This window comes from Nematostella vectensis, chromosome 11 (genome assembly GCF_932526225.1).
Source record: "Nematostella vectensis chromosome 11, jaNemVect1.1, whole genome shotgun sequence".
Lineage (NCBI taxonomy): Eukaryota > Metazoa > Cnidaria > Anthozoa > Actiniaria > Edwardsiidae > Nematostella > Nematostella vectensis.
This window is the reverse complement of record NC_064044.1, coordinates 11,776,400-11,799,977: the sequence shown is the minus strand read 5'-3', so window position 1 is coordinate 11,799,977 and position 23,578 is coordinate 11,776,400. Positions and strand designations below refer to the sequence as shown.

Below are 23,578 nucleotides of genomic sequence, written 5' to 3'. Positions count from 1 at the left end.
CTTTGCTATCGCTATCATAGCCAGCATTGCACGGAGTATCTTTCTCGTTATCGCAGAAACTCCGTCGTTCGCGTTCTTCTGATTATAACACGGGCAACAAGTTTGTTTTAGGGGCTTGGGGACTTCTCTTTTATCCGTTTCTTTGGTCCAGTCTTGGCTTTTCTACCTTCCCAAGGATTCTTCTATATATACTAAAAATGATCGAAAATTGCAGAACAGAGTAACCGAAGTGTGAGCGAGCGCCGATGAAACAAATCACAACACTCTTGGCTCGTTGCTCGGTAACGGGCAAATTCGAGTAAGTTCCCGGATGAGCGTTCGCTAATGATAACAGGATTAAAAGATTAAAACGCGAAATGTGTCATGTCATCAATTCTCCTAAAAACGTTTTTCGCTTATATTTTCTAAAATAAAATCGCTACCGTTAATATGATTCCAGAATATGGTAGTATTTAATGTAGGGATTCAGTTAATGTAAAAATCGTATTTTCGGTATTTCTGTCCACACGAAACTGTTCCGTAACCTTAAGGATGACATTATTATCTATCAACCTTTTTATTGCGACATTTCGGTCTTAGTAGTTACAGTACAGCTCATAGATAGTGTAACTCTGAGGCTAAACTTAAGGAAAGGTCAGTGGGCTTATCGGAGTAAGTCTATCTACCCACGGGGTCTTAATTAGTGACGACTTTTTTTTAGTATGTGTGACCGGGTGGTATTTTGGGTTATTTTAGATTTTGCAAAGATTTTAAGTAAGCGATTTTTGGATTGCGATTATAATTATTTTACGGATTTTACTGATTGTTTCTCAAACGTGATTCTAATTCGATCCGTACACGTTTAGGAATTTACTTTCAACATGTTTCAAATTCCTTTAGATTAGTATCAATAGCTTGATAGTGCTAATTGAATCAAGTAAGCGTCCTTTAACCATTTCCCAGGAAGATTAGTTTCTAAATTTGACCGGACAATGGACGCTGAGTAATTTGAACGGTAGTAAATATTAGCGTCCCTAGAAAAATGCGCGTCCCCAAGCGAGTATAAAAGCGGCTGTTTTTACAGTATCTGTTAGTAGTTTTTTAGTACCGTTGAGCAAAGTAGGCGCATTGCTTGCGAGGCGTGATGCGGGAGCGAGAAATGCAGTTGCAGAAGACAGTCAGCAGAGATAAGCTACAAGCTTAGAGCGCTGTCCGTACGGGCCTGTCATGTCAGTCGTGTTCAGTTTGATTTACCGGTTGTAAGTACTTTGTTTACAAAACTAGCTTTTGGTTTAGGTTACCTTTTCTCGGAATTTGACTATGTTTGTTATCACTTAAAATTTATTATTTAATTTGTTGATAAACCCTTATAAGTCAATGCCTTGCATCATGTATTCGTTTTCACGTTGCCTTTCGCTCCATCGTTTTCGTTTCATTCCATTTATTTTTCCCTACTTTTTGGCTGGTGTCAGAACCTGATAGTTTTGCTTTCAGTATTGCATTTGTTTCTACATTCTTCGTAACCGCACGGTAAATGTCAAGTTCCGACGGTTACATTTTGGTGCATCAGAAGTGGGATGCAAGTCGATTCTATGGCGTAGGTTTTCATTAAGTTTTTAGTTTGTGTGTAAGTAAGTTTTTGTTACAACGGTTCTCAACACACTGGTCATGGCTGGCCCAGACGCGAGACGTACTCTGGTGGCCTTGCGAGGATCGTAACGAGGAGCGCCAGGGGGACGGACGGTTCTACAAAAGATGAAGTTGGTCTGACGCGCGACAAGGTGTTGACATTTCCAAGTGACGCGAGCGCGATGGTGTAACGTAGTGAGAGCGGTGGAAAGTACGCAAAAGGTCACGACGGGAGAAAAAGACGGAAGCTTTAGGGGTGTTACTCAAGTCTGCTTGCCCTTGCATGGTCGGGGAGTGACGAGAGATGGACTGGTTACCCGCGGCTTTCGTCCCGACGTTAATGCAAGAGACTGTTTGAGTGTGGGGTCTTAGAAAGGAATAGGAGCGAGGATGATGATGATGATGATAAACTTTATTAAAGTGTCGGAGACCGTCTAGCTCAGGAAACGAAGTCCGGACTAATATGGGGCCACAACCAAAACATCGAAATGAGAGGAAGAAAATATATATATCTGTAAATACTAAAATTAAGAGCTATATATACTGATACAGTCGAACCTCTATTAAGCGGCCCTCTATTGAACGGTCACCCTCTATTCAACGGTCATTTACCAAAGTCCCGAATTTTCCCCCTTATGTTTACTGTAAATTTGACCTCTATTGAGCGGTCACCTATATAAAGCGGACGCGGTCATCAAAGGAGGGTCCCAATTGGTTGATTTCATTGTTTTTCACCTCTATTAAACGGTCATCATCAATATTTGTCAGCATGACAACAGATAGTGCACGTCATATTTTTAACTGTCTAATCTAATTACTATGGCTAATCGTCTTGTGAGACTTGTGTGGTCTTGTGCGGATCAGTCGCATCAAATTCCTCGATTAACAATTTCCGCTTTAGCCAGCTAGAAGAAAAACTGTCACCTTCAAATATGTATTCACAAGGAATCTCGAGTCCATAGCCACCACCTCTGTTCACCCACTTCCCTTTGACTACGACTTTCTCACAGTTCGTAGGTCTCTTGAGATATTTGGTAACCCACGTTGACATCAGTTTGGGAATATGCCTGATAACTTCGTAATCGTCAACTAGAGTATTCGGGTGACCGTCTCCATTCATCACCGTTTTGTCGGCTTTTTCTCTTACGATTGCAACAGCATTCGGATTCTTTATGTTAGTTGGTTCCCGCATAAGTTTGTAAACATCTTCTAGTGCTGGTTCCCACTCAGTCATGTATTCATGGTATCCCCGAATGAATGCAACTGGGTCAGATTTGTGAGTTTTTAGGTACGGCAACGCACTGCGAGTTTTTGATTCGACTTCCAAAATCGCGCAAACGCTTAATGACGGATATCGACGGAAACGACGCGTGTAACATCACCTTAACGCACTCATTTACTTTACATAACGAAAGTAGCTCATGCCATAGAATTGGGCAAAGCCACAAGAGCCGTATAGGCAAAAACAAACTGACTAGGCGGTTTCAAACATTTCTGGATCAAATTGGAATGCATCAGGCCCCGTCTTAGGGCTAACATGATTGTTACTGTTGTTTATTATAATAAAAAGTTCTTACGTATAATTACAGCCCGATTTACGCTAATTTAGGGGCGAAAATAGCGAAACCTCTATTAAGCGGTCAACCTCTATTAAGCGGTCCCGAGGGTGACCGCAGATAGAATAAAAAAAAAAAAAAAGAAATAAAAAATATTCGTATAAATGTAGAATTTTAAAAATGTGATTTAAACTTGTTGTGCTACGAATATTTTTTGGGGCGCTTGAGCGGATGCTTAGGAAAATCGCCCCGATGGGTTATACGGGCAATAATTCATGTGCTTAAATGTCTAACCAATGCTGGCTGGGGAAAAAGGGTCCCTCCTGGGAAAAAGGAACATATATTTTTTCCCAGAAATGCCATTTTAATATTTCTCTGGCAGAGGGGCTCGTTGTATGCCCTTGCTATTAAAATAGAGGCGATTTTTAAATAAAACAAATCTCTGCAGCGACAATTGTGAGATTTGCGATTAAAACCTAGTTAGAGATGCATTAAATTTTCTAAGCTTTTTTGACTCCTATTGATCGCAATTTTAACTTTTTATGAGCTTTACTGATCAAATAATGCATCACAATTCATTGCACACTTAAATGCAAGCCTTCCAACACTTATGATGTCTAGCTTGCGATCCTTTGACTTTAACGGTACCCAAAAGAGGCTGTCGAAGGCTAAACCTTTTTTAAATGTTTTTAGGTAACGCTATTATATCTGTGTTTAAAATACTATGGTATTAGATAGCTACAGGAGATAATGGCTACAGACAAGCTATATATTAAGTTAAATAGAATCAGTAGTCGCATAATACCATTATTCAAGTTAGTTAGGTAGTAAGGTAGTAAGGCCTGTTGTTGAATCCTGTTGTGGCAAAAGTTGGCTTGCGCCACTTGGTATAGGAGCTAAAGAAGATCATACACATTCTTAGTTAAGAATAATATGTTACAGCGTGTTACTTAGTGAAGTTATTTCCGTATTTTCTTTTTATATAATTATTTGTTTGTGCTATTACCTCGTTGGTTGAGAAACGCCTCTCAAATACACCAGAAGGGGTCACGGAACCGTACTCTGATTTCCCTATTGCACCTGTTCCCGATAAGGTTCCCCAAATGACGATTAAATACTATATATTTTTATAATTTTCTATATCCCGTATAATTTTTTCCTATCGATTACCCTTGTAAGCATGCAATAGACGGGCGAGAGTACCTGGACGATATTTGGTAAATAAACACCTTCTGGCGGTTGTGATATCGGCGGATAATGTCCAAGGATAAGAAATTGTACGAAAAATAAACAATTATCCGAGAAGCGAAGCTTCTAGGTCAAGTGTGAAAGTTTGAGAGAGGTTAACCGCTTCCTCAGGGAGGATTTAGGAGGATACCGTATGTATTATCTTTCTTTACTTTTTGCAATGTCTATGTAAAAAATTACATGATGTATTTCTCGGCCAATCATAACTTAACCGTCCTAATTGATGATATATCCCAATAGAAAGTATCACGTTCGATCGATTTATCTGCATTTTACTTTGCCTAAACTTAAAGAGTCAGTTTTTTTTCGTGCAATTTCATTGCCAATTTTTAAGTAAAGTTTATCTTGCTTTCACTATCCAATATTTGCTTAAAAATTTCCTTTCTTAAGACGTAATATATGTCATATAATAGTTTCCCTTGAATTTAGAGAAACTCACACATAACGAAATACAAACAAAAACAACAAATCTAAGCACACTTCCCATTGTAAAGTGTGAGTGAAATAACGGGTATTCGAAGTTCCAAGTTATTATTGGAAAATAAATATATTTATACACTTCAGCTTAAGTCTGAAGCTGAGTCTCTAAAGTCTGAAGCTGTCTCTCTAACTAGAGGCGGAGGCTTTCTGCCTCCTTGATCTTTTCGTATATCCTAAGAGCGGACAAATGACTAAATATTCGGTCTTTTACCGCCAGACTTATGATGCTCATGGCGCTAACAAATACTTTAGTAATAAATAAAGCTTTTAACAAAGCCGGTTGGTAAAATCCCTCAAACATCTCTGTCGTCGAGCAAAAAACTCTCTAGCATACTTAGAGGCGTGTCGCGTCAGCGTATGGGGCCTCTCACCTTTGCTGAAACGGGTTCGATTCCCGGTCGAGACATGGATACTATCTTTCTGTTTCTCGGCCCTGAATTTGACTTGTTGAACGTATGTGAGCTTACTAGAAGCTTGTGTTCCTCAGTTCCAAGATGGGACACTCTTAATACATTAGGATTTTAAATGTAAAGCGCTTAGAACATGGTTGGTATAAGCGCTATATAAATGCACATATTATTATTATTATTATTATTATTATTATTATTATTATTATTATTATTATTATTATTATTATTATTATTGTTATTGTTATTGTTATTGTTATTGTTATTGTTATTGTTATTGTTATTGTTATTGTTATTGTTATTGTTATTGTTATTGTTATTATTATTATTATTATTATTATTATTATTATTATTATTATTATTATTATTATTATTATTATTGTTGTTATTATTATTATTGTTGTTGTTGTTGTTGTTGTCGTTGTTGTTGTTGTTGTTGTTGTTGTTATTATTATTATACTTTGTTTCTGAAATGGATGCGGCGTCCCATTCGAGGGACAAGCCTAAACCTATTTTAGATTTTGTCACTATTTGATGAGCCCGTTCGTCAGCGAACAGAGAACATAAAAAAGGCAGGCCTTTACTACCGGCTCTCATTTTCCTCTTCCACAGAAATCCCGAAACTCTGAAAAATAGTAATTTCCGAATAAATTCACTGAAGAGCTGGCAGGCTTGCTATAGTGGTATTACATTTGTTTATTACACTTGAACAAGCTTTAATTCGTGACTCTACGTTTTACAATAACCACACAAAGTAGGGACCAATTGAGCTTTAGGGTCACGGCGGTAAAACAACGGGTAAAAGAAAACCAACCCGTACCCGGTAATCGGGTAGATACAAAACATCGGGTAAAAACCCGATAATAAATATCGGGTAAATTACCCGATAAAACATCGGGTAAAAACATCGGGTAAAAATACACGATAAAACATCGGGTAAAAATACCCGATAAAACATCGGGTAAAAATACCCGATAAAACATCGGGTAAAAAATACCGGATAAAGCATCGGGTAGAAAATACGGATCCGAAAATACCAGATAATAAACACAGATATACGATACCCCATGATGTGGTTTAATATTTCACTATATTAATATTCCCTAATATTTAACTTATGGGCTTTACTGGGTTTTCTTTTGTTGTGCGTGCGTGGAATGTGTGCGTGAGTCTATATTTGTGCGCGTTTATAAAAAGAAAGGAAATCGATTGAAGGCCACAATGGCAGGCCTTTGTAGTCTTTGGATGCCGCTAGTATAGTCTAGTGAGTCCGATTTTTGGTATCATGCGACTCAGAAATTTAATAAAGCATGTACATCTTGGCTTAGATGTGCGTCGGTTGTTGGAGCTGAAATGCAACCCTTTTTAAATAAAGATGACTTTTGTATTGCGTATTGCATTGGCTTGAAAGTTAAAATAGCTTAACCCTAATTAATTAGCCTTTTACCTTGTTAGCAATGATCTAGATCCGTTATTTAGTTAGTAATAAAACGAAAAATAAGATTACATTCTTCACGCTCCCCGTAAAGTACATCGTAACTGGAAATTAACGCCCGCGATGAAACAACCAATTCGAGTGAACTTGAAAAATACAATAAAAATTGGTATCTCAAACTTTCTTGCAAAGCTCAGAAATCAGAGTTGAAAACAACGATCTTTAGAGTTTTTACTCAAAAGCTACTAAATGATTTCGCTGAACCGTTTATCGCTATGGTTTCGAAACCTTATCCATTCGCTTAGTTACACAAGTTGGTTTATTCACAATTCACTGAGACCCCCTCTTTGGTACCCTGATAAGAGTTTTCACGCCCCCCAAACCCACCCACCAAACCACCCTCCAGCCCTAGATACCTTGTTATGCTGACCAGACAAGGTTGTACCAAGATTCTATTTGTAACAAAGTCGTGTAACTTTCAATCGAGGCTTGGAGACTGAAAGGTGTGTTTATGTCAGCTTTGTGGCTGTATTATTTTAGTTCGAGAGGTTAAATGAGGGCATCTTGGTCCCCCCACAAGATGTGGTATTATCGGGACCAAGCCCGAGGTGTCACCCTTGCCAGGGGCTCATTGTAGCCAAGTTTTCATCTAACGGCGTGGTTTTCCTGGTTTTCATTCCATTGGCTATGCTGTATAGGGCAAAGGCGCTCCTCGACAGGAGCAAACAATGGCAAATTGTAAGCTTATATATAAAACAAAATACTTTAAGCTTCAATATTTTATTGTAGATGATTCGTTCTTGAAATGTTTATTAGTTATTAGAGAGGAAAACGCTTAGAAAAAGATAGAATGTTCTCCTGTTGGAGGTGCGCCAGACTCTCCAGCACTGCTCGTTCAGGAAACTCTGCAAGTCTCCCCGCCTCACACCCCGCCGCTCTTTGATAACACTTTTTAGGCGGTTCCATGCAGACTCCACGTGTTGGGTTAGTACACCGGTAATTGGGTCGACAAAATTATACCGGTGTACAACAACCCCGTGGTCCGCTACCACATTTGGCAATCGGGCCTGTAGTTGACGGTATGCTGCCCAGTCATCCGTGTGTACAGTCGAGCCAGGCAGCAGCGCCTGTTCGATGATTGGCAAGAGTGTCGCTGCATCCCTTCTCTGTACCACCCGGAAGTAGCCTCTTGAAGGGAAATGTTCTGTGGAGAGTACTCCGAACACCCAATAGGCATCTGCCGGTCGTCTCCCGCGGTTGTACTGTAATCATAGGTAGACAGTTCCAGTTCTGTGTTATAGTAATTGGGAGCTAAGTGACTTCATTTATCAATATCTAAATATTTAATCAAATAAAACCTTAAACTGTTCAACAAACTTGTTGTCGGTTGCTTATGTACCGCCTGAAACCCGTTGGTTAAAAAAAAAACGTTGATATATAAATCCGTTCAGTAAAGTGGGGAGGCCCACACCTTTTTGTTGCTTGAACATACATATTGGTGGAATTGAGCTTCCTTGAGCTTTACCTTTGCTTTGTGGTTGAATAAGCTCTCATCAATCTCGCAAATGATGCCTGGCCCACCAAAAGGAATAACAGGGCGTCGTCTTAAGTCCTCGGCGCAGATATCCCTCAGACGTGACGATATCTTCCCTACAACTCGCTCGCTTATTCCAAGCATCTCTGCAGATGTCTTCTGCTTTATTTTTTCGCCCAGTGGTGAATCGCCTCTACCATAGTAGCAAGGCGTATCCTTTGGAATTCCCCAAAGAAGGATCCCATCCTCACCGAGGTTCTTCTGTGGCAAGTTGGGCATCGCCTTGAAGGGTGCAAGATAACATATAATCACAAAAGGATATGATATTGTATGTTTGAAATAAGTTTTCAAAGCATAACATGATCTAGTGACTGGTGTATGTTTGTCACAGCATAGGCCACAGTAAGTGGTTAATGGGAACAATACAGTAAACAGTAAACAGTAAACATTAGCGCATACAAAACATCCCCAAATAACCTTTTAGCAATTACAAAAAAAGGTAGTAAATCATATGGCAAACTACTGTATCTTCTTCTTCTTTGCTCCTTGACCAGCCCGTAGCATCCAGTGCATCATATTACTGCTGTGTCTGTAAAAAGTAAATAAAATAACTTGTTTTAATCATAATTCGTACAGTGCACTAAAATCAAATATTTTTCCTGACAAATTTCAGTGGGAATGTATCTTTGTGGATTTGCAACAAACAATGCTTCATTTCTCAGTTGCAGGCTTTTGTGCTTTTAATAAAAAATAAAACATTATGTAGGCAGCTTTGAAAATTAAACCACTTACCGTACCTAGGATTTCTTATGTTTATATTCTAGTCATTCTTTAAAAAGCCCAATCATAGATTACGAATAACTGGGGAAGAATGGGTTTATGACCTTGAGATAAAAAAACAGTGGGAAGTAAAAATTTCCATACAAAACATCGCTGTATTTTTTGCACAACTTGGGGTACGAAAACTCGCTTCAAAATGTTATATTTTATAAAAATTTTGACCAAAGTTGGATTTACTCTAAAATGAAGGTATGAATCGAGACGGTAGGCCTCTTGGTGTTATAGTACTAAAACTGCCTTCATTAAAAGCAATGACAAACTACCGGAATTCCAGCTTATCATGCCAATCACCAATGTTTTATCAATGCTAAATCTTGGGATATCAAGGATACACAGTTTCTAACATAAACCATACAGGGGTTTCAATAACTTTTAGAGTAGCAGGCTGTGCTTGGGAAATAGGCGGCTGGAGCCAGGCACATACAAAGGGGGGTGCCCCCTTTGCGGGTGGGTGTCATTTCTTATGAAGAAATCTTCAAATGCTATGCTTTTTCCATATGATTCCTATGACCGCGCACCCCGCTCAGCCAATCCTGGGTACGCACCTGCTACTTTGTACAGAGTAAAGATTACAACAACTCATATGTGTCCATTAACGAAAAAACCCTAATAATTTTCCTTTTTTTCTTCTTTGAAAACGCTATGTTTGAAAAAACGGCAGCTGGCAGTTTGGGCTCAAAACTACCCATGATCCTTTTCCAAATACATCCAAGATGGTGGCAAACAACGATGCTACGATTTTTGAGCGATACAAAAAAGAAATATGCTCCCAAGTACTGTAACAATTAATTGGCTAATGGAAAACCAATGAAGAACGACAATAAAGGATGGTGACCATGGCATAATGTAATTTTAAGTTGTTTATTACGAATCACACATAATTTGCAAACTTTATTACGTAATCTATCCGTGATTCCGGCGATACAGCTAGCGACAAAGCAGTCGAGTGAGATGCGCCCTAAATTAGAAAGCCTGAAATATCCGTTTTCCGGATTATAGAGTCGGCTAACGAAACGGCAATAAATAAGTTTTGATTACTAGATACAACACGCCTATTAACAGAAACGTTTGCTTTACTCGGTTGATATTAATTGCATTCATTTAGTGTTTTGTTCATAAATAACGTTTTGTAAATACTGTTTTAAAGTTATAGAGTATTAAAATGATTTCTTCCTATTGTTGCTGTTATTATCAGTTTAACATTTACTTTCCTTGAATGTAGTTATTTATGCTTCGCTACTGAAAACTGTTTGACTAGATATTGATAGAAATATAAACAAGGACCCATTAGCGGTAACATTACACCCTGTGAGATGTCAAGCGCATAAAGCCAGGCCGCTTAAAGGTGTTGCGGATTAAAACACCATCTCGAGTGTAAGGATGGTTTGAACTCACCCTTACGTCACTTTTTTCCCTATCAGAGCTCCTCATGAACATCATCCCACCCCCAATACTACAGTTAGTACAAACATCATCCCACCCCCCAGTATCACAGTTAGTACAAACATCATCCCACCCCCAGTACCACAGATAGTGCAAACATCATCCCACCCCCAGTACCACAGATAGTACAAACATCATCCCTCTCCCAGTACCACAGATAGTACAAACATCATCCCCATCCCCAGTACCACAGATAGTACAAACATCATCCCACCCCCAGTACCACAGATAGTACAAACATCATCCCACCCCCAGTACCACAGATAGTACAAACATCATCCCTCTCCCAGTACCACAGATAGTACAAACATCATCCCCATCCCCAGTACCACAGATAGTACAAACATCATCCCACCCCCAGTACCACAGATAGTACAAACATCATCCCACCCCCAGTACCACAGATAGTACAAACATCATCCCTCTCCCAGTACCACAGATAGTACAAACATCATCCCCATCCCCAGTACCACAGATAGTACAAACATCATCCAACCCCCAGTACCACAGATAGTACAAACATCATCCCACCCCCACCCCCAGTACCACAGATAGTACAAACATCATCCCTCCCCCAGTACCACAGATGATTCAAACATCATCCCTCCCCCAGTACCACAGATAATAAAAACATCATCCCATTACCAGTACCACAGATAGTACAAACATCATCCCACCCCCAGTACCACAAATAGTACAAACATCATCCCTCTCCCAGTACCACAGATAGTACATACATCATCCCACCCCCAGTACCACAGATAGTACAAACATCATCCCACCCCCAGTACCACAGATAGTACAAACATCATCCCACCCCCACCCCCAGTACCACAGATAGTACAAACATCATCCCACCCCCAATACCACAGATAGTACAAACATCATCTCACCCCCAGTATCACAGATAGTACAAACATCATCCCACCCCCAGTACCACAGACAATACAAACATTCTTCTCCCAGTACCACAGATAATAAAAACATCATCCCATTACCAGTACCACAGATAGTACAAACATCATCCCACCCCTCCCCCAGTACCACAAATGGTACAAACATCATCCCTCCCCCAGTACCACAGATAGTACAAACATCATCCCATCCAACGTACCAAAGATAGTACAAACATCATCCCACCCCTCCCCCAGTACCACAAATGGTACAAACATCATCCCTCCCCCAGTACCACAGATAGTACAAACATCATCCCTCTACCAGTACCACAAATGGTACAAGCATCATCCCTCCCCCAGTACCACAGATATTACAAACATCATCCCTCCCCCAGTACCACAGATAGTACAAACATCATCCCCTCCCCCAGTACTACAGATAGTACAAACATCATCCCTCTACCAGTACCACAAATGGTACAAACATCATCCCTCCCCCAGTACCACAGATAGTACAAACATCATCCCACCCCCAGTACCACAGATAGTACAAACATCATCCCTCCCCCAGTACCACAGATAGTACAAACATCATCCCACCCCCAGTACCACAGATAGTACAAACATCATCTCACCCCCAGTACCACAAATGGTACAAACATCATCCCTCCCCCAGTACCACAGATAGTACAAACATCATCCCACCCCCAGTACCACAGATAGTACAAACATCATCCCACCCCTCCCCCAGTACCACAAATGGTACAAACATCATCCCTCCCCCAGTACCACAGATAGTACAAACATCATCCCTCTACCAGTACCACAGATAGTACAAACATCATCCCTCCCCCAGTACCACAAATGGTACAAACATCATCCCTCCCCCAGTACCACAGATAGTACAAACATCATCCCTCTACCAGTACCACAAATGGTACAAGCATCATCCCTCCCCCAGTACCACAGATATTACAAACATCATCCCTCCCCCAGTACCACAGATAGTACAAACATCATCCCACTCCCAGTACCACAGATAGTACAAACATCATCCCCACCCCCAGTACCACAGATAGTACAAACATCATCCCACCCCCAGTACCACAGATAGTACAAACATCATCCCACCCCTCCCCCAGTACCACAGATAGTACAAACATCATCCCTCCCCCAGTACCACAGATAGTACAAACATCATCCCTCCCCCAGTACCACAGATATTACAAACATCATCCCTCCCCCAGTACAACAGATAGTACAAACATCATCCCACCCCCAGTACCACAGATAGTACAAACATCATCCCTCCCCCAGTACCACAGATAGTACAAACATCATCCCACCCCTCCCCCAGTACCACAAATGGTACAAACATCATCCCTCCCCCAGTACCACAGATAGTACAAACATCATCCCACTCCCAGTACCACAGATAGTACAAACATCATCCCCACCCCCAGTACCACAGATAGTACAAACATCATCCCACCCCCAGTACCACAAATGGTACAAACATCATCCCTCCCCCAGTACCACAGATATTACAAACATCATCCCTCCCCCAGTACCACAGATAGTACAAACATCATCCCCACCCCCAGTACCACAAATGGTACAAACATCATCCCACCCCCAGTACCACAGATAGTACAAACATCACCCCCACCCCCAGTACCACAAATGGTACAAACATCATCTCACCCCCAGTACCACAGATAGTACAAACATCATCCCACCCCCAGTACCACAGATAGTACAAACATCAACCCACCCCCAATACCACAGATATTACAAACATCATCCCACCCCCAGTACCACAAATGGTACAAACATCATCCCTCCCCCAGTACCACAGATAGTACAAACATCATCCCACCCCCAGTACCACAAATGGTACAAACATCATCCCTCCCCCAGTACCACAGATAGTACAAACATCATCCCTCTCCCAGTACCACAGATAGTACAAGCATCAACCCTCCCTCTAGGATGGTACGCCTGTGGATAGAGGTTGATCCCTCCTATCTTGGCTTTTAATCCGGGGAGGGGAAATCTCCATAATAAAGTGTACATATGCTCATCCTATTCCTTAGGATATAAAATTCGCCCCAAGTGACCCTATCCCTTAGGGTCTTCTGGAAATCTGCTATCCCTTAGGGTGTCTACCATGACCCGACCCCCCCAAAATACAAATCACACTTCCTGTAACAGTTTGTAAGACTTTCTGTTAAATCTCAATCAGTCGATCTCGTGTCAACTGTCAAAGACAACAAACGTCAAATGGCCAATCAAAATCGCCATAGGATTTCTCTGTGAAGCCGGCTGTCACTTTAGCAATCGTTCGCAGTGATATCTGAAATTTGAACGCGGCTTTACTGGAGAATACCACAGCAGCTAAGCATCAATTCTCGATCGAATCCGAGTTGACGTGAGGTCTCGCCCCTCTCCCCCCTGCCCTGCGTCCGTTTTTGCGCTCGCCCACTCGTCTTAAAATACAAGATGGCGCCGACAGTGCTGAAAAACACAAGACTAGTTCCAGTACCGCGCGGTTAAACCAGCCTTTTTGTTTTGAAATGGCGGCATTTTACCGGCGAACTGTCACATTTTGGCGAATGCTAAGAAAACTAGATCAAACCTAAGGGTAAAATTTTCTTTATGACTCCTACCTAATTATGACTTTATGACTCCACCTAATTATGAAACAAATCTGTCATCTTTTGTACAGTATGGTTTTAATGCTGTACAGTAAGTCAAAACAGCGACTGAAGTCAGCCTTTCGTACCTTTACTCGAACGATTCAACACTGAGATTTTGTTTGTTTTCGCCAGAACACGCGCATGCGCATACGTTATTCAGCACTGTCGATTGCGCCCGATCACCGAACGGAGAGGGTTTTCCGCGATAATAACACCGAGTACCGCCTGCAAGCAGGCTTAGGAATCTGCTGTACCATTTAGTAAATTATGTGACCAGCGCACCTTGAACTCACCCCCAACAACGCAACTGGTGACTCCTACAAAACAGACACACATGAGGTGTTACATTAAAGTGGTTAATTTTCGTAATAATATCAATCGCGCGTTAAGTAGCACATTCTGCTGTGCTCCCTTGGTACAATCCTATTCTCTAAAAAAATTGGATATTCGCTTTTTGTGATAAAGAAAGTTTTGTGTTGCATATATTACCTTAAATATTTTGCGCACAAACACGTAATGTACACGTTCAACTAGCTTGGGCCGTCTTTATTTGCGGTACGATATAAAGGCAAGAAGGCCATTCAAAAACTAATAAATTCGTGTAAAAGTCACGCTCCCGTCGCAAGCACACCGCAAGTAAGCTAACCGCTCGTTAAAAGTAATCCTTGATTACATTTTCCAGCTTCAAAAAGTCCTAAAGATGCCTTATAGAATGTCTTATCTATATAAGCGCTATTGCAGTTTTGTAATCTCGACCATTTATTTGACGACCATTTTGGTACAAACAGATGGGGAAACGCTTATGCAAGGTTCATGAAAAAAGTGCGTGCCCCAAAGCAAGTATCTGAAAGCTGGATATGATCACATTCTCACAATTGTGAAAGTGATAGCCCTCATAGGGAGCCGACATACAACAACTTCAATTGAGGCAAATATGTCCAGCGGTGCCGGTGGAAACATGAAAGTCAGATGCTGCGATACCTGTTATTCATGGGATCCTCATAGAAGTACGTGAATAAAGTGGTGAACTAGGAAACGAACAACCGCGAAAATGCCGGTGAGGAGTTATCACAAATCCGTGCTCCCTTGGCCATGCAAGCCGAAATTCATTTAGAAAGCTCATTTAGAAAAAGGGGCTTGGTGTGTTTCTTAGCACGTTTGGGCAGAAAAACGCCCCTATGCCCCTAGCGCCCTTGCAAAGTAAATAGGATTCAATGGCCAACGTCAAGTGACACCATGGTATGTCCGTAACTCGTGTTCCCTTGGCACGTGAGGACGACATTGTTCTATTGCTTGTAGAATTCTAGAGTTGAAACTGCACCTTCGTGTTTATTCAGTGATAGTCGAGCAGAAATAGCGCCTAAAGAAAGTCTCAATTTCCAGTCTCTTTTTTTTCAGTCCCAGATCTAAATCCAATGCGAATCACGATTCCCGTTTTACCCCTCATGACCCGTTAAAACATGTCATGATAATAGATTAGTTAAATCGCCTTGAGATTAAGGTCTAACTTGAAATTTGTCTATGGGAAAATCTTTAACTCCCTCCCCCCGTAAAATAATATCAAATAGTGAGTCTCTTAGACACCCTTGAGCCCACAAATAAGGAATCGAATGAATCCACCACTTTATCGTTGCAGGATACGGCTATCGTTCACATGAATAATACGACGATTAAGGCGAATTCGCAACTCTCTACGGCGGAAAACGTTTCGATTACGGAACGAAAAAGTTGCGAATTCATCCGATTCCGTAATCAAGTAGGCAGGGCCTTAAAAACATCTTGAAAACGTTAACTGTGGTATTTGAATCTTGCGGCGACCCTTTGGAGTCCGCCCTGGTGGCTCAATAGAGATTGATTTTTGATTATTTTAGGATTCCCCTTGGCCTTTGTCTTGTTTTAGTGTTCAAAGCAGATGGAGCTTACTACTTGTAATTTTATAGGGTTCATAGTCCAACAATCACCTGATATTATTACAGGGCAGTCGCTGCCGCCCACGGCCGAAGGTCTACTACTACTAAAGCATAAGCTAGATTACTCTGGCATGTAGCCAAATGACAATAAACGTCCCGCGGAGATACTGCAAAGACATAAAAAGGTCTTTGTTCTTTCGGGTGTGGTCAGATCATTATCAGAGAACTCCCCCCCCCCCCTCCACCCCTCCGGAAAAATGAGGTCCACTTTTTCAGATTCCGCATTGTCGCCGTCCAATCAGATATCAAATAATTGGTTTGTGAGACACCCTAAAGAGAAAAGCAGGCTGAGGTAGGCGGAGTCAAAATGATTGCCAGCAGCAGCAGGTATAAATCTACATGCATTCTTTCCCTGTGCAGATTGGGCGTCAGAGGTTTCGAAGAAGCATCGACAGCATCACATACAAAGAAAATGGCCGACAAAGTAAGTTGCACAATATCAGGGAACGATTATGTTTAATGTTGGATATCCAAGATATCTATGTCTTCGTTCACTTTTACTTGTACAGGATATTCCCTCTAATTTGGCTGAAATGTGACTTGTTTGCGACGCGCAAATTGGCCAGAAATAAAAAATTGGCCAGACATGTATGCACTCTGAAATTTATTCTGTCTGATACATTTCAGCCGTTTTGTTCAAATACACGATAGTCGAACGGTGGCCAACACACAAGATAGTTGGAACCCTCTCCAATTCTATGGACTATCATGCCGTTTGGTTCGCAGTGTGCGCACATAGATAAATGAAAATAAAAAACTTTAGCTTTCAAATCCTACAGTTTGTTGCTCGTGTTGTTTTGGTTTCGATGAGAGATGCAGTGGAACCGATAGTTTAATTCTGAGAAAACATCTTCGAAAACATTTTCGCCGTTTCTTGTAGTAAAAACCCAATACCATCCCCCAGTTTGGAATTGGCTCTTCGGCCAATTTAACTACTGCCAAAGTCTCCTGTTTTCTGGTTTTGTGATAAGCACTTTTTCATTATTGACTGAGGCTTAGTTCAAACATCGTATTATCCATGAGCCGTACTTAATGCAAGTGCATGTAAATGATCAAGTCGATTGTTTCATCTCCATTTGCATGCATTTGCATTGACTATACGGCTCATAGATAATACGACGTTTGAACTTGCTTGATAGATTTTAGAAATAGGCTAAACTGCAGAATACCCGTCCACTTATTTGCATTTTCCTTATATTTACTGCCTCGTTCTATAGAAATCGAGGTGTGAAGTCTCATTGTTAACTCTTTGTGGACGGGTATCTGCAGTTGCTCCTAGAAATATTCGACAACGTTATCCATTTTGGTTTTCTAATGGCACGGCTAGCGACCAGTCCGAAATACCTCTATTCATACTATATGGAAGCCCGAATATAGCGAGCTGAAGGTATTATTACGGATTGGCGGTGTATTGACACTAAATTGCGGATTGACGCATTATGAACCAATAAAATCCTAAAAAGCAGATTGAAATACTTGTAATAAATAAATGACAGTTGTACAATGCCTGGTCAAAAAATGCGAATACGAATTTCTATGAATTTCGTTAAAAAGAAGAAATTTCCCTTCTTCTGTCTGATTTTGCATACCCTGGGTAATTAATTATTGTGCAACCTCTTGCCCCTCTTACTCAAGTTGCCTTACGGTGTGGACTTAGCTTGGGGCGTAAATTCGGGGATGGATCTTTGTAGGCAAGTGTGCATTTATTTTTTCAAAGATTGCGAGGACGATTTTGGCGTAAAATAAAGGTCCATCAATCGCGAAGTTTGACAGCCAACAATTCGTGTGCTTCAAGCTGGAGTATTGTTAGGTGTTACAGTGAATTTAGAAAAAAATTTCATCGCGCAAATTTCGAGATTTATATTTTCAACATTTGTTTCCATTTAATTGGATGAAAAAAAAAATAACTTTATTTCCAAGAAGAGCGAATCTAGCGGAATCTGATAAAGCATAGTTGTATAAATAAAATCTGCAAAATTTACGAAAATCGCGCCGTTTGCGCGAGGCACGAGCTCCAAGCTTCAAAAACCATATCCCTCCTTGAAAAAAAGCTAATCCTTGTAGCCATGTTTACATCAGCCAAGACCAAGCTGTGATAGTCTAGACAGCGATGAGAGGTCGAATAATCACGGTCGGAAAATGCCATTTACCTTTGGGCCTCTAACTAAGGAGCGTCTTGAAAGCTTGTGGTAATTCTATCAAGCGGTGAGAGGTCGAATAATAACGGTCGGAAAATGCTTTTTACCTTTGGGCCTCTAACTGAGGAGCGTCTTGAAACCTTTTGTGGTATTTCTATCAAGCGGCGATCCTTGCGGGAACTCGCTCAATAGAGATTTCCGTTTTTCTGTTTTTACGTTATGTGGGATGCTCGTATGCATCAAGTTTTCTGCTCCAACAGTTAAGGATATCTCATTTTTACAGTAATACACCAAAAACTGGAAATCGACTCTGCCAAATTTTCGTCTTTAATAAGACTTCTTCAGGGTCTGCCCTTACATTTTCTTACATTTCAAAGTAACGAGCACGAATAGTGTAAGGATAAGGTCGCCGTGCTGCATGAGATTTGCGCGCTATCGACGAGAACGCGGTCGCCTTTTGGATTCTTAGAAGCAGGGAGTTGAGTAGGAAGAGAGGGGGCAGAGGTGAGGGGGAGAGTCGGAGGAAAAAAAGTTTATTATATGTGCTATTGTATCCTATTTGGTGGATCCAATTAATAGAGTCCTGGTACTTAGTACCTGAGAGCTTTAGGGATATGCCACGTTTTTCCTTATCATATATCCTATTTGGCTGTTTGGTGGACCCAATTTATAGAGTCCTGGTACTTGCGTACCTGAGAGCTTTAGGGATATATCAATGCTATGCTATCCTGTTTGGTGGATCCAATTAATAGAGTCCTGGTACTTAGTACCTGAGAGCTTCAGGGATGTGCTACGTTTTTACTTACTCTATATCCTAAAGTCTTGGTTTTTGCTTACCTGAGAGCTTTAGGGGTATATCAATGCTATGCTATCCTATTTGGTGGATCCAATTAGTAAAGTCCTGGTACTTTAGTTGCCTGAGAGCTGTAGGGATATGCCACGTTTTTCCTTATCATATATCCTATTTGGCTGTTTGGTGGACCCAATTTATAGAGTCCTGGTACTTGCGTACCTGAGAGCTTTAGGGATATATCAATGCTATGCTACCCTGTTTGGTGGATCCAATTAATAGAGTCCTGGTACTTAGTACCTGAGAGCTTCAGGGATGTGCTACGTTTTTACTTACTCTATATCCTAAAGTCTTGGTTCTTGCTTACCTGAGAGCTTTAGGGGTATATCAATGCTATGCTATCCTATTTGGTGGATCCAAATAGTAAAGGCCTGGTAATTTAGTTGCCTGAGAGCTTTAGGGATATGCCACGTTTTTCCTTATCATATATCCTATTTGGTTGACCCAATTTATAGAGTCCTGGTACTTGCGTACCTGAGAGCTTTAGGGATATATCAATGCTATGCTATCCTGTTTAATGGATCCAATTAGTAAAGTCCTGGTACTTTAGGTGCCTGAGAGCTTTAGGGATATGCCACGTTATATCAGGACCCAGTCCTGTACATTGATACCTGAGAGCCCAAGGCACTCCGACCATGACCCCTCTCCTCTACTCCCTCATCTCAATTATGGCCTTGGTCGCGATCTTTCACGCCACCCCTTTCTAAACTACGCAAGTATTCTATATTTTTTGGCCATAAAATAAAACGTTTTCCCGAATAATCATGTACGCGATGTCATAAATATTTGGCGCGTCTTGGGGACTCATATCGGCCATATTAGCGATTGAATCTTATTTCTTTAATTACGATGCGCGCTGCTTACCCACATCTATGACTCCCGAAAAAAGATGTTATCAAATATCTAAAATCTAAAGTTAACATAACCGAAAATGAAAACCCGCCGCATATGGCTGGAATACTAGGTAATTTGAGGCACCTTTATTATTGTCATTTTTCTGACAGGTAATTGGGATAAGCGGATCGAAGTGTTACCTGGAATGCCGAGCCTACGACGCTCCCCGTGGAGATCGATGCTCAAAAAGCATCGATCTCCACAGGGGCCGGGGTCAAAAATTCCGTTGCTAAGAGCGTGCGACTCGTTATGGCTTTCATTCACTTTAGGACTGATCAGCATGGCAGAGCCGGGGTGTAGCTATCACAGCCCATTTTAACATGCGAAGAGAAGTATATGAGAATTTTTTTTTTCAGGGAGACGTATCCATCGATTATATCATAAAAAACTGCGCCGCTTTCAAAAATGGCGGCTGCCCTTACAAGGACGAGCGTCTGAAAGGCTTGGCTGGCAAATGCCCCATGTTCCGCGACAGCAAAGGGAACTTCATTTGCCCTTTTAAGGAGCGCGCTGCTAACACATACGAATTGCGTGCTTTGATGTTGGAGATGAAGGAGAAGTGCCCCGCGAAAGCCGCTCACTCCAGGTTCTTCCAGGTTAGGGAGTTTGTACAACTTTGTCCTCGTAGTAGTGGGTCCAGGCGGGGTCAAGGGGCGGCTTAAGCGAACACCTCTTCAGACCAGAATTTAAAAGAATCCAAGGGAGCTCGAACTCACAAATCCATCTAGCGTCAAATGCTTTCCCCCCAATGCTCCCCCCCCCCCCCCCCCCCCAAATCCCCACATCTTTCCATTCGATTTGGCTCCGGTAATGAATTTCAAGTAATCTTGATCTGCACACTTATAGAAGTATCCTGTGGAAAAAGGGATAGTCTACAACACTTGCGCATAATCTCGCTTCCTGATTGGTTGTTAGCTATGAGCATGCTCGAGGATCCAGCGTACTTTGCGGGCGCTCCCAAAAGTCACTTTTGTGCTAGTGGACCCTTGGGGGCGCCCGCAAATTACGATGGATCCTCGAGCATGGTTTGCGAGCATTTGTGTCTTGGTTGCCGTCGTCCTTGATAGAATATTTCTTATGATAAGGGGGGAGGAGGAGGGGGGGGGGGGGCGCAGACTTGTCAATTTTCCATTAACATTGATTTCTTCTTATCTTGGTCAGGCTCTGATGAAAATCAACGAGAAAACGGCCGCGAAAATTGGTCATTGTCCCTACCACCAGAAGGGCTGCAAAGTCAATAACATCCCTGTCTTTGACCACTCAGTTGCAAAGTGAGCTGAACAACACAGCGAAAGGACCAAAAGATTGACATCACGTAAACATGGACTGGCCTTGGACTGTTTTTATTTTGTTTTAAGTTTCCTTATTGAATGGGACTGCTGCAACTCTTATGAATCTTTAGTTTTGTGTGTAGTCACGTCTGCTTTTGTGGACTCAGGCTGTTTTGTGAGTAAAATACGCAAGGTCTCAGAGCATGTACGTAACGTTGATTGGTATTTTTATATTTTTATTGGAATAAAAGCATTCATATATTACTGTACTATACGCCTTACTGGGGGGGGGGGGGGGGGGGGGGCGGAATGGTCCCACAAGTGGGTGGGAGGGCAGAAATGGCCGGGGGAGGAGGTTCAAGGAATAATGATTTCGAAAGGGGGGGGGGTACCTGTGTTTGACATATATACTTTTAAAATAATAATAATAATATAGATTTATATAGCGCCTTTCTCCTATAGATCCAAAGCGCTTTACAATTTTAATATTATGGTAATATTATGAAAATAATAAGTAATAATTCATTACAATATATATCAAATAGATAATAAAAAGACACAATAAAAAGTAAAATAATTAGTTATGATACATAACTAAGATCATGAGAATCAATCATTAAAAATCAATTGTCGAAGACGCGTTTAAAACAGAAAGGTCTTGATCTTGGATTTAGGCATACTCAATTCTTTACAATTCCGGAGTTCTAGTGGGAGGGAGTTCCATATAGCTGGTGCACTCACGGAAAAGGCTATTGAGCCGTAGGTCTTAAGTTTGAAAGAGACTTATTTTAAGAACGAAGTCTGCGCTTTGGTTTATAAGGAGTTAAAAGGTCTTTCATATAGTCTAGAGCGGTTTCATTAAGGGATTAGTTAAAGAAGGAGTTTAAAATCTATTCTTTTTCTGATGGGTAGCCGGTGTAAGGTACGCAGAACAGGAGTGACGTGATCGTATTTGCGGGTTCCTGTAAGAAGTCGCGCCGCAGAATTCTGAACATATTGTAGAAGTTTAGAGATTTGCTTTCGATCAAGGCCAGTGAGAAGAGAGTTACAATTGTCTAGTTTAGAAGAAATAAAAGCGTGTATTTCGCAGGAAATAAACTTTCTAATTTTCGAAATATTTCGTAGATGGAAAAAGGAGGATTGGCCTATTGAAGTGTTATCGAACCATGCACCTATGTTTTTTGCATTCTTTGAAGAGGAAATGATCTCATTACAGCGATCGAATGCAAAGGAGGACACAGACGGTGACGAGCGTTAAGAACTAACAGTTCTGTTTTGTCACTATTTAGCTGCAGTTTATTAGTCGTCATCCAGCTGGTTATTTCACAAAGGCAAGATTCTATACAGCACTTTGCTTGCTTCAGTTCACTATCGTGTTTTGGGTCGAATGATAAGTACAACTGCGTATCGTCCGCATAAAAAATGGAAGTTTACACTGTGTTGTTTGATAACGTTAGCAAGCGGTGCAGTATATAGCGAATATAATATAGGACCTAGCACCGACTCTTGAGGAACGCCACAAAGCATCTTCTGACTTAAAGAAAATCCGTCACCTATTTTTACAAATTGGGTGGGGTTTGTCAAATAAGAATTGAACTAACCAGAGCTTTACTTGTTATACCATATCGATGTTCCAGTCGTTTGAGGAGGATTTCATGATCTACCGTACCAAATGCGGCAGAGAGGTCTAATAGAACTAGTATGACACATTTACCGCTGTCTATTTTACAAAGGATGTCATTATGTATGCGCGTAAGTGCCGTTTTTGTAGTGGCCCTCTCGGTATGCTGACTGGAAACGTTCAAGGAGATTATTGTTATCACAGTGCTCGCGCAAGCGAACAGCTGCAACTTTTTCCAGTGCCTTAGAGATAAATCTCAAATTAGAGACAGGTCTATAATGTTTATGAACCTCATGATCGAGTGAGTCTTTTTTAAGGTCGGGATTTAGCACAGCTTATTTGTGGCTGTCAGGGATAATACCTGTTTCAAAAGAAGAAGTTAACACATTTTGTCAGTATCAGAATTAATGTTTCATGATACATGATACAATGTTTCATTAAATTCCCTGGAATTGGATCCAGCACACATGATTTCTTCCACATATGGGCTTGAGAAGAGAGCTGAGTTCTTTATTTGATGTAAGAGAGAGATTATCAAGCCGATTAGAGAAGCATTTCTCTTCTGGAAACAGATCTGTTTGTGTTGAAGGGAAAGTGTTACAAATAGTTTTAACTTTCTTTTAGGACAGTCATGAGACGGTAATTTTTTTACTAGATTTAGAATTAACATATATAGATATAAAAGTGA

General features: G+C 41.0%; 3 protein-coding genes across 3 annotated transcripts; 1 reads left to right on the top strand and 2 right to left on the bottom strand.

Moving 5' to 3' along the window:
• Positions 1 to 2,408: 2,408 nt before the first annotated feature.
• On the bottom strand, positions 2,409 to 3,009 carry LOC125573891. The gene has a single exon (XM_048734707.1). It carries the CDS (start codon positions 2,840 to 2,842, stop codon positions 2,432 to 2,434), a length of 411 nt encoding a protein of 136 aa, XP_048590664.1. The 5' UTR covers positions 2,843 to 3,009; the 3' UTR covers positions 2,409 to 2,431.
• Positions 3,010 to 7,546: 4,537 nt separating this feature from the next.
• LOC5514707 lies at positions 7,547 to 8,550 on the bottom strand. Its single transcript, XM_048734584.1, has 2 exons — positions 8,260 to 8,550; positions 7,547 to 7,996 (listed from the first exon to the last, which is right to left on the bottom strand). Exons 1-2 carry the CDS (start codon positions 8,545 to 8,547, stop codon positions 7,547 to 7,549), a joined length of 738 nt encoding a protein of 245 aa, XP_048590541.1. The 5' UTR covers positions 8,548 to 8,550.
• Positions 8,551 to 16,298: 7,748 nt separating this feature from the next.
• Positions 16,299 to 21,533, top strand: LOC5518554. Its single transcript, XM_032363258.2, has 4 exons — positions 16,299 to 16,408; positions 16,477 to 16,540; positions 20,355 to 20,594; positions 21,160 to 21,533. Exons 1-4 carry the CDS (start codon positions 16,314 to 16,316, stop codon positions 21,271 to 21,273), a joined length of 513 nt encoding a protein of 170 aa, XP_032219149.2. The 5' UTR covers positions 16,299 to 16,313; the 3' UTR covers positions 21,274 to 21,533.
• The last annotated feature ends 2,045 nt before the right edge of the window (positions 21,534 to 23,578 follow it).

Bases quoted from the DNA above. Each gene is read 5' to 3' on its own strand.
- LOC125573891 (XM_048734707.1), bottom strand. From the start codon at position 2,842: ATGACTGAGTGGGAACCAGCACTAGAAGATGTTTACAAACTTATGCGG.
- LOC5514707 (XM_048734584.1), bottom strand. From the start codon at position 8,547: ATGCCCAACTTGCCACAGAAGAACCTCGGTGAGGATGGGATCCTTCTT. The intron at 7,997-8,259 runs GTAAAGCTCAAG...CTATGATTACAG, and splicing joins TATTCAACCACAAAGCAAAG to TACAACCGCGGGAGACGACC.
- LOC5518554 (XM_032363258.2), top strand. From the start codon at position 16,314: ATGAGGTCCACTTTTTCAGATTCCGCATTGTCGCCGTCCAATCAGATA. The intron at 16,409-16,476 runs GTAGGCGGAGTC...TTCCCTGTGCAG, and splicing joins AAAGAGAAAAGCAGGCTGAG to ATTGGGCGTCAGAGGTTTCG. The intron at 16,541-20,354 runs GTAAGTTGCACA...TTTTTTTTTCAG, and splicing joins CAAAGAAAATGGCCGACAAA to GGAGACGTATCCATCGATTA.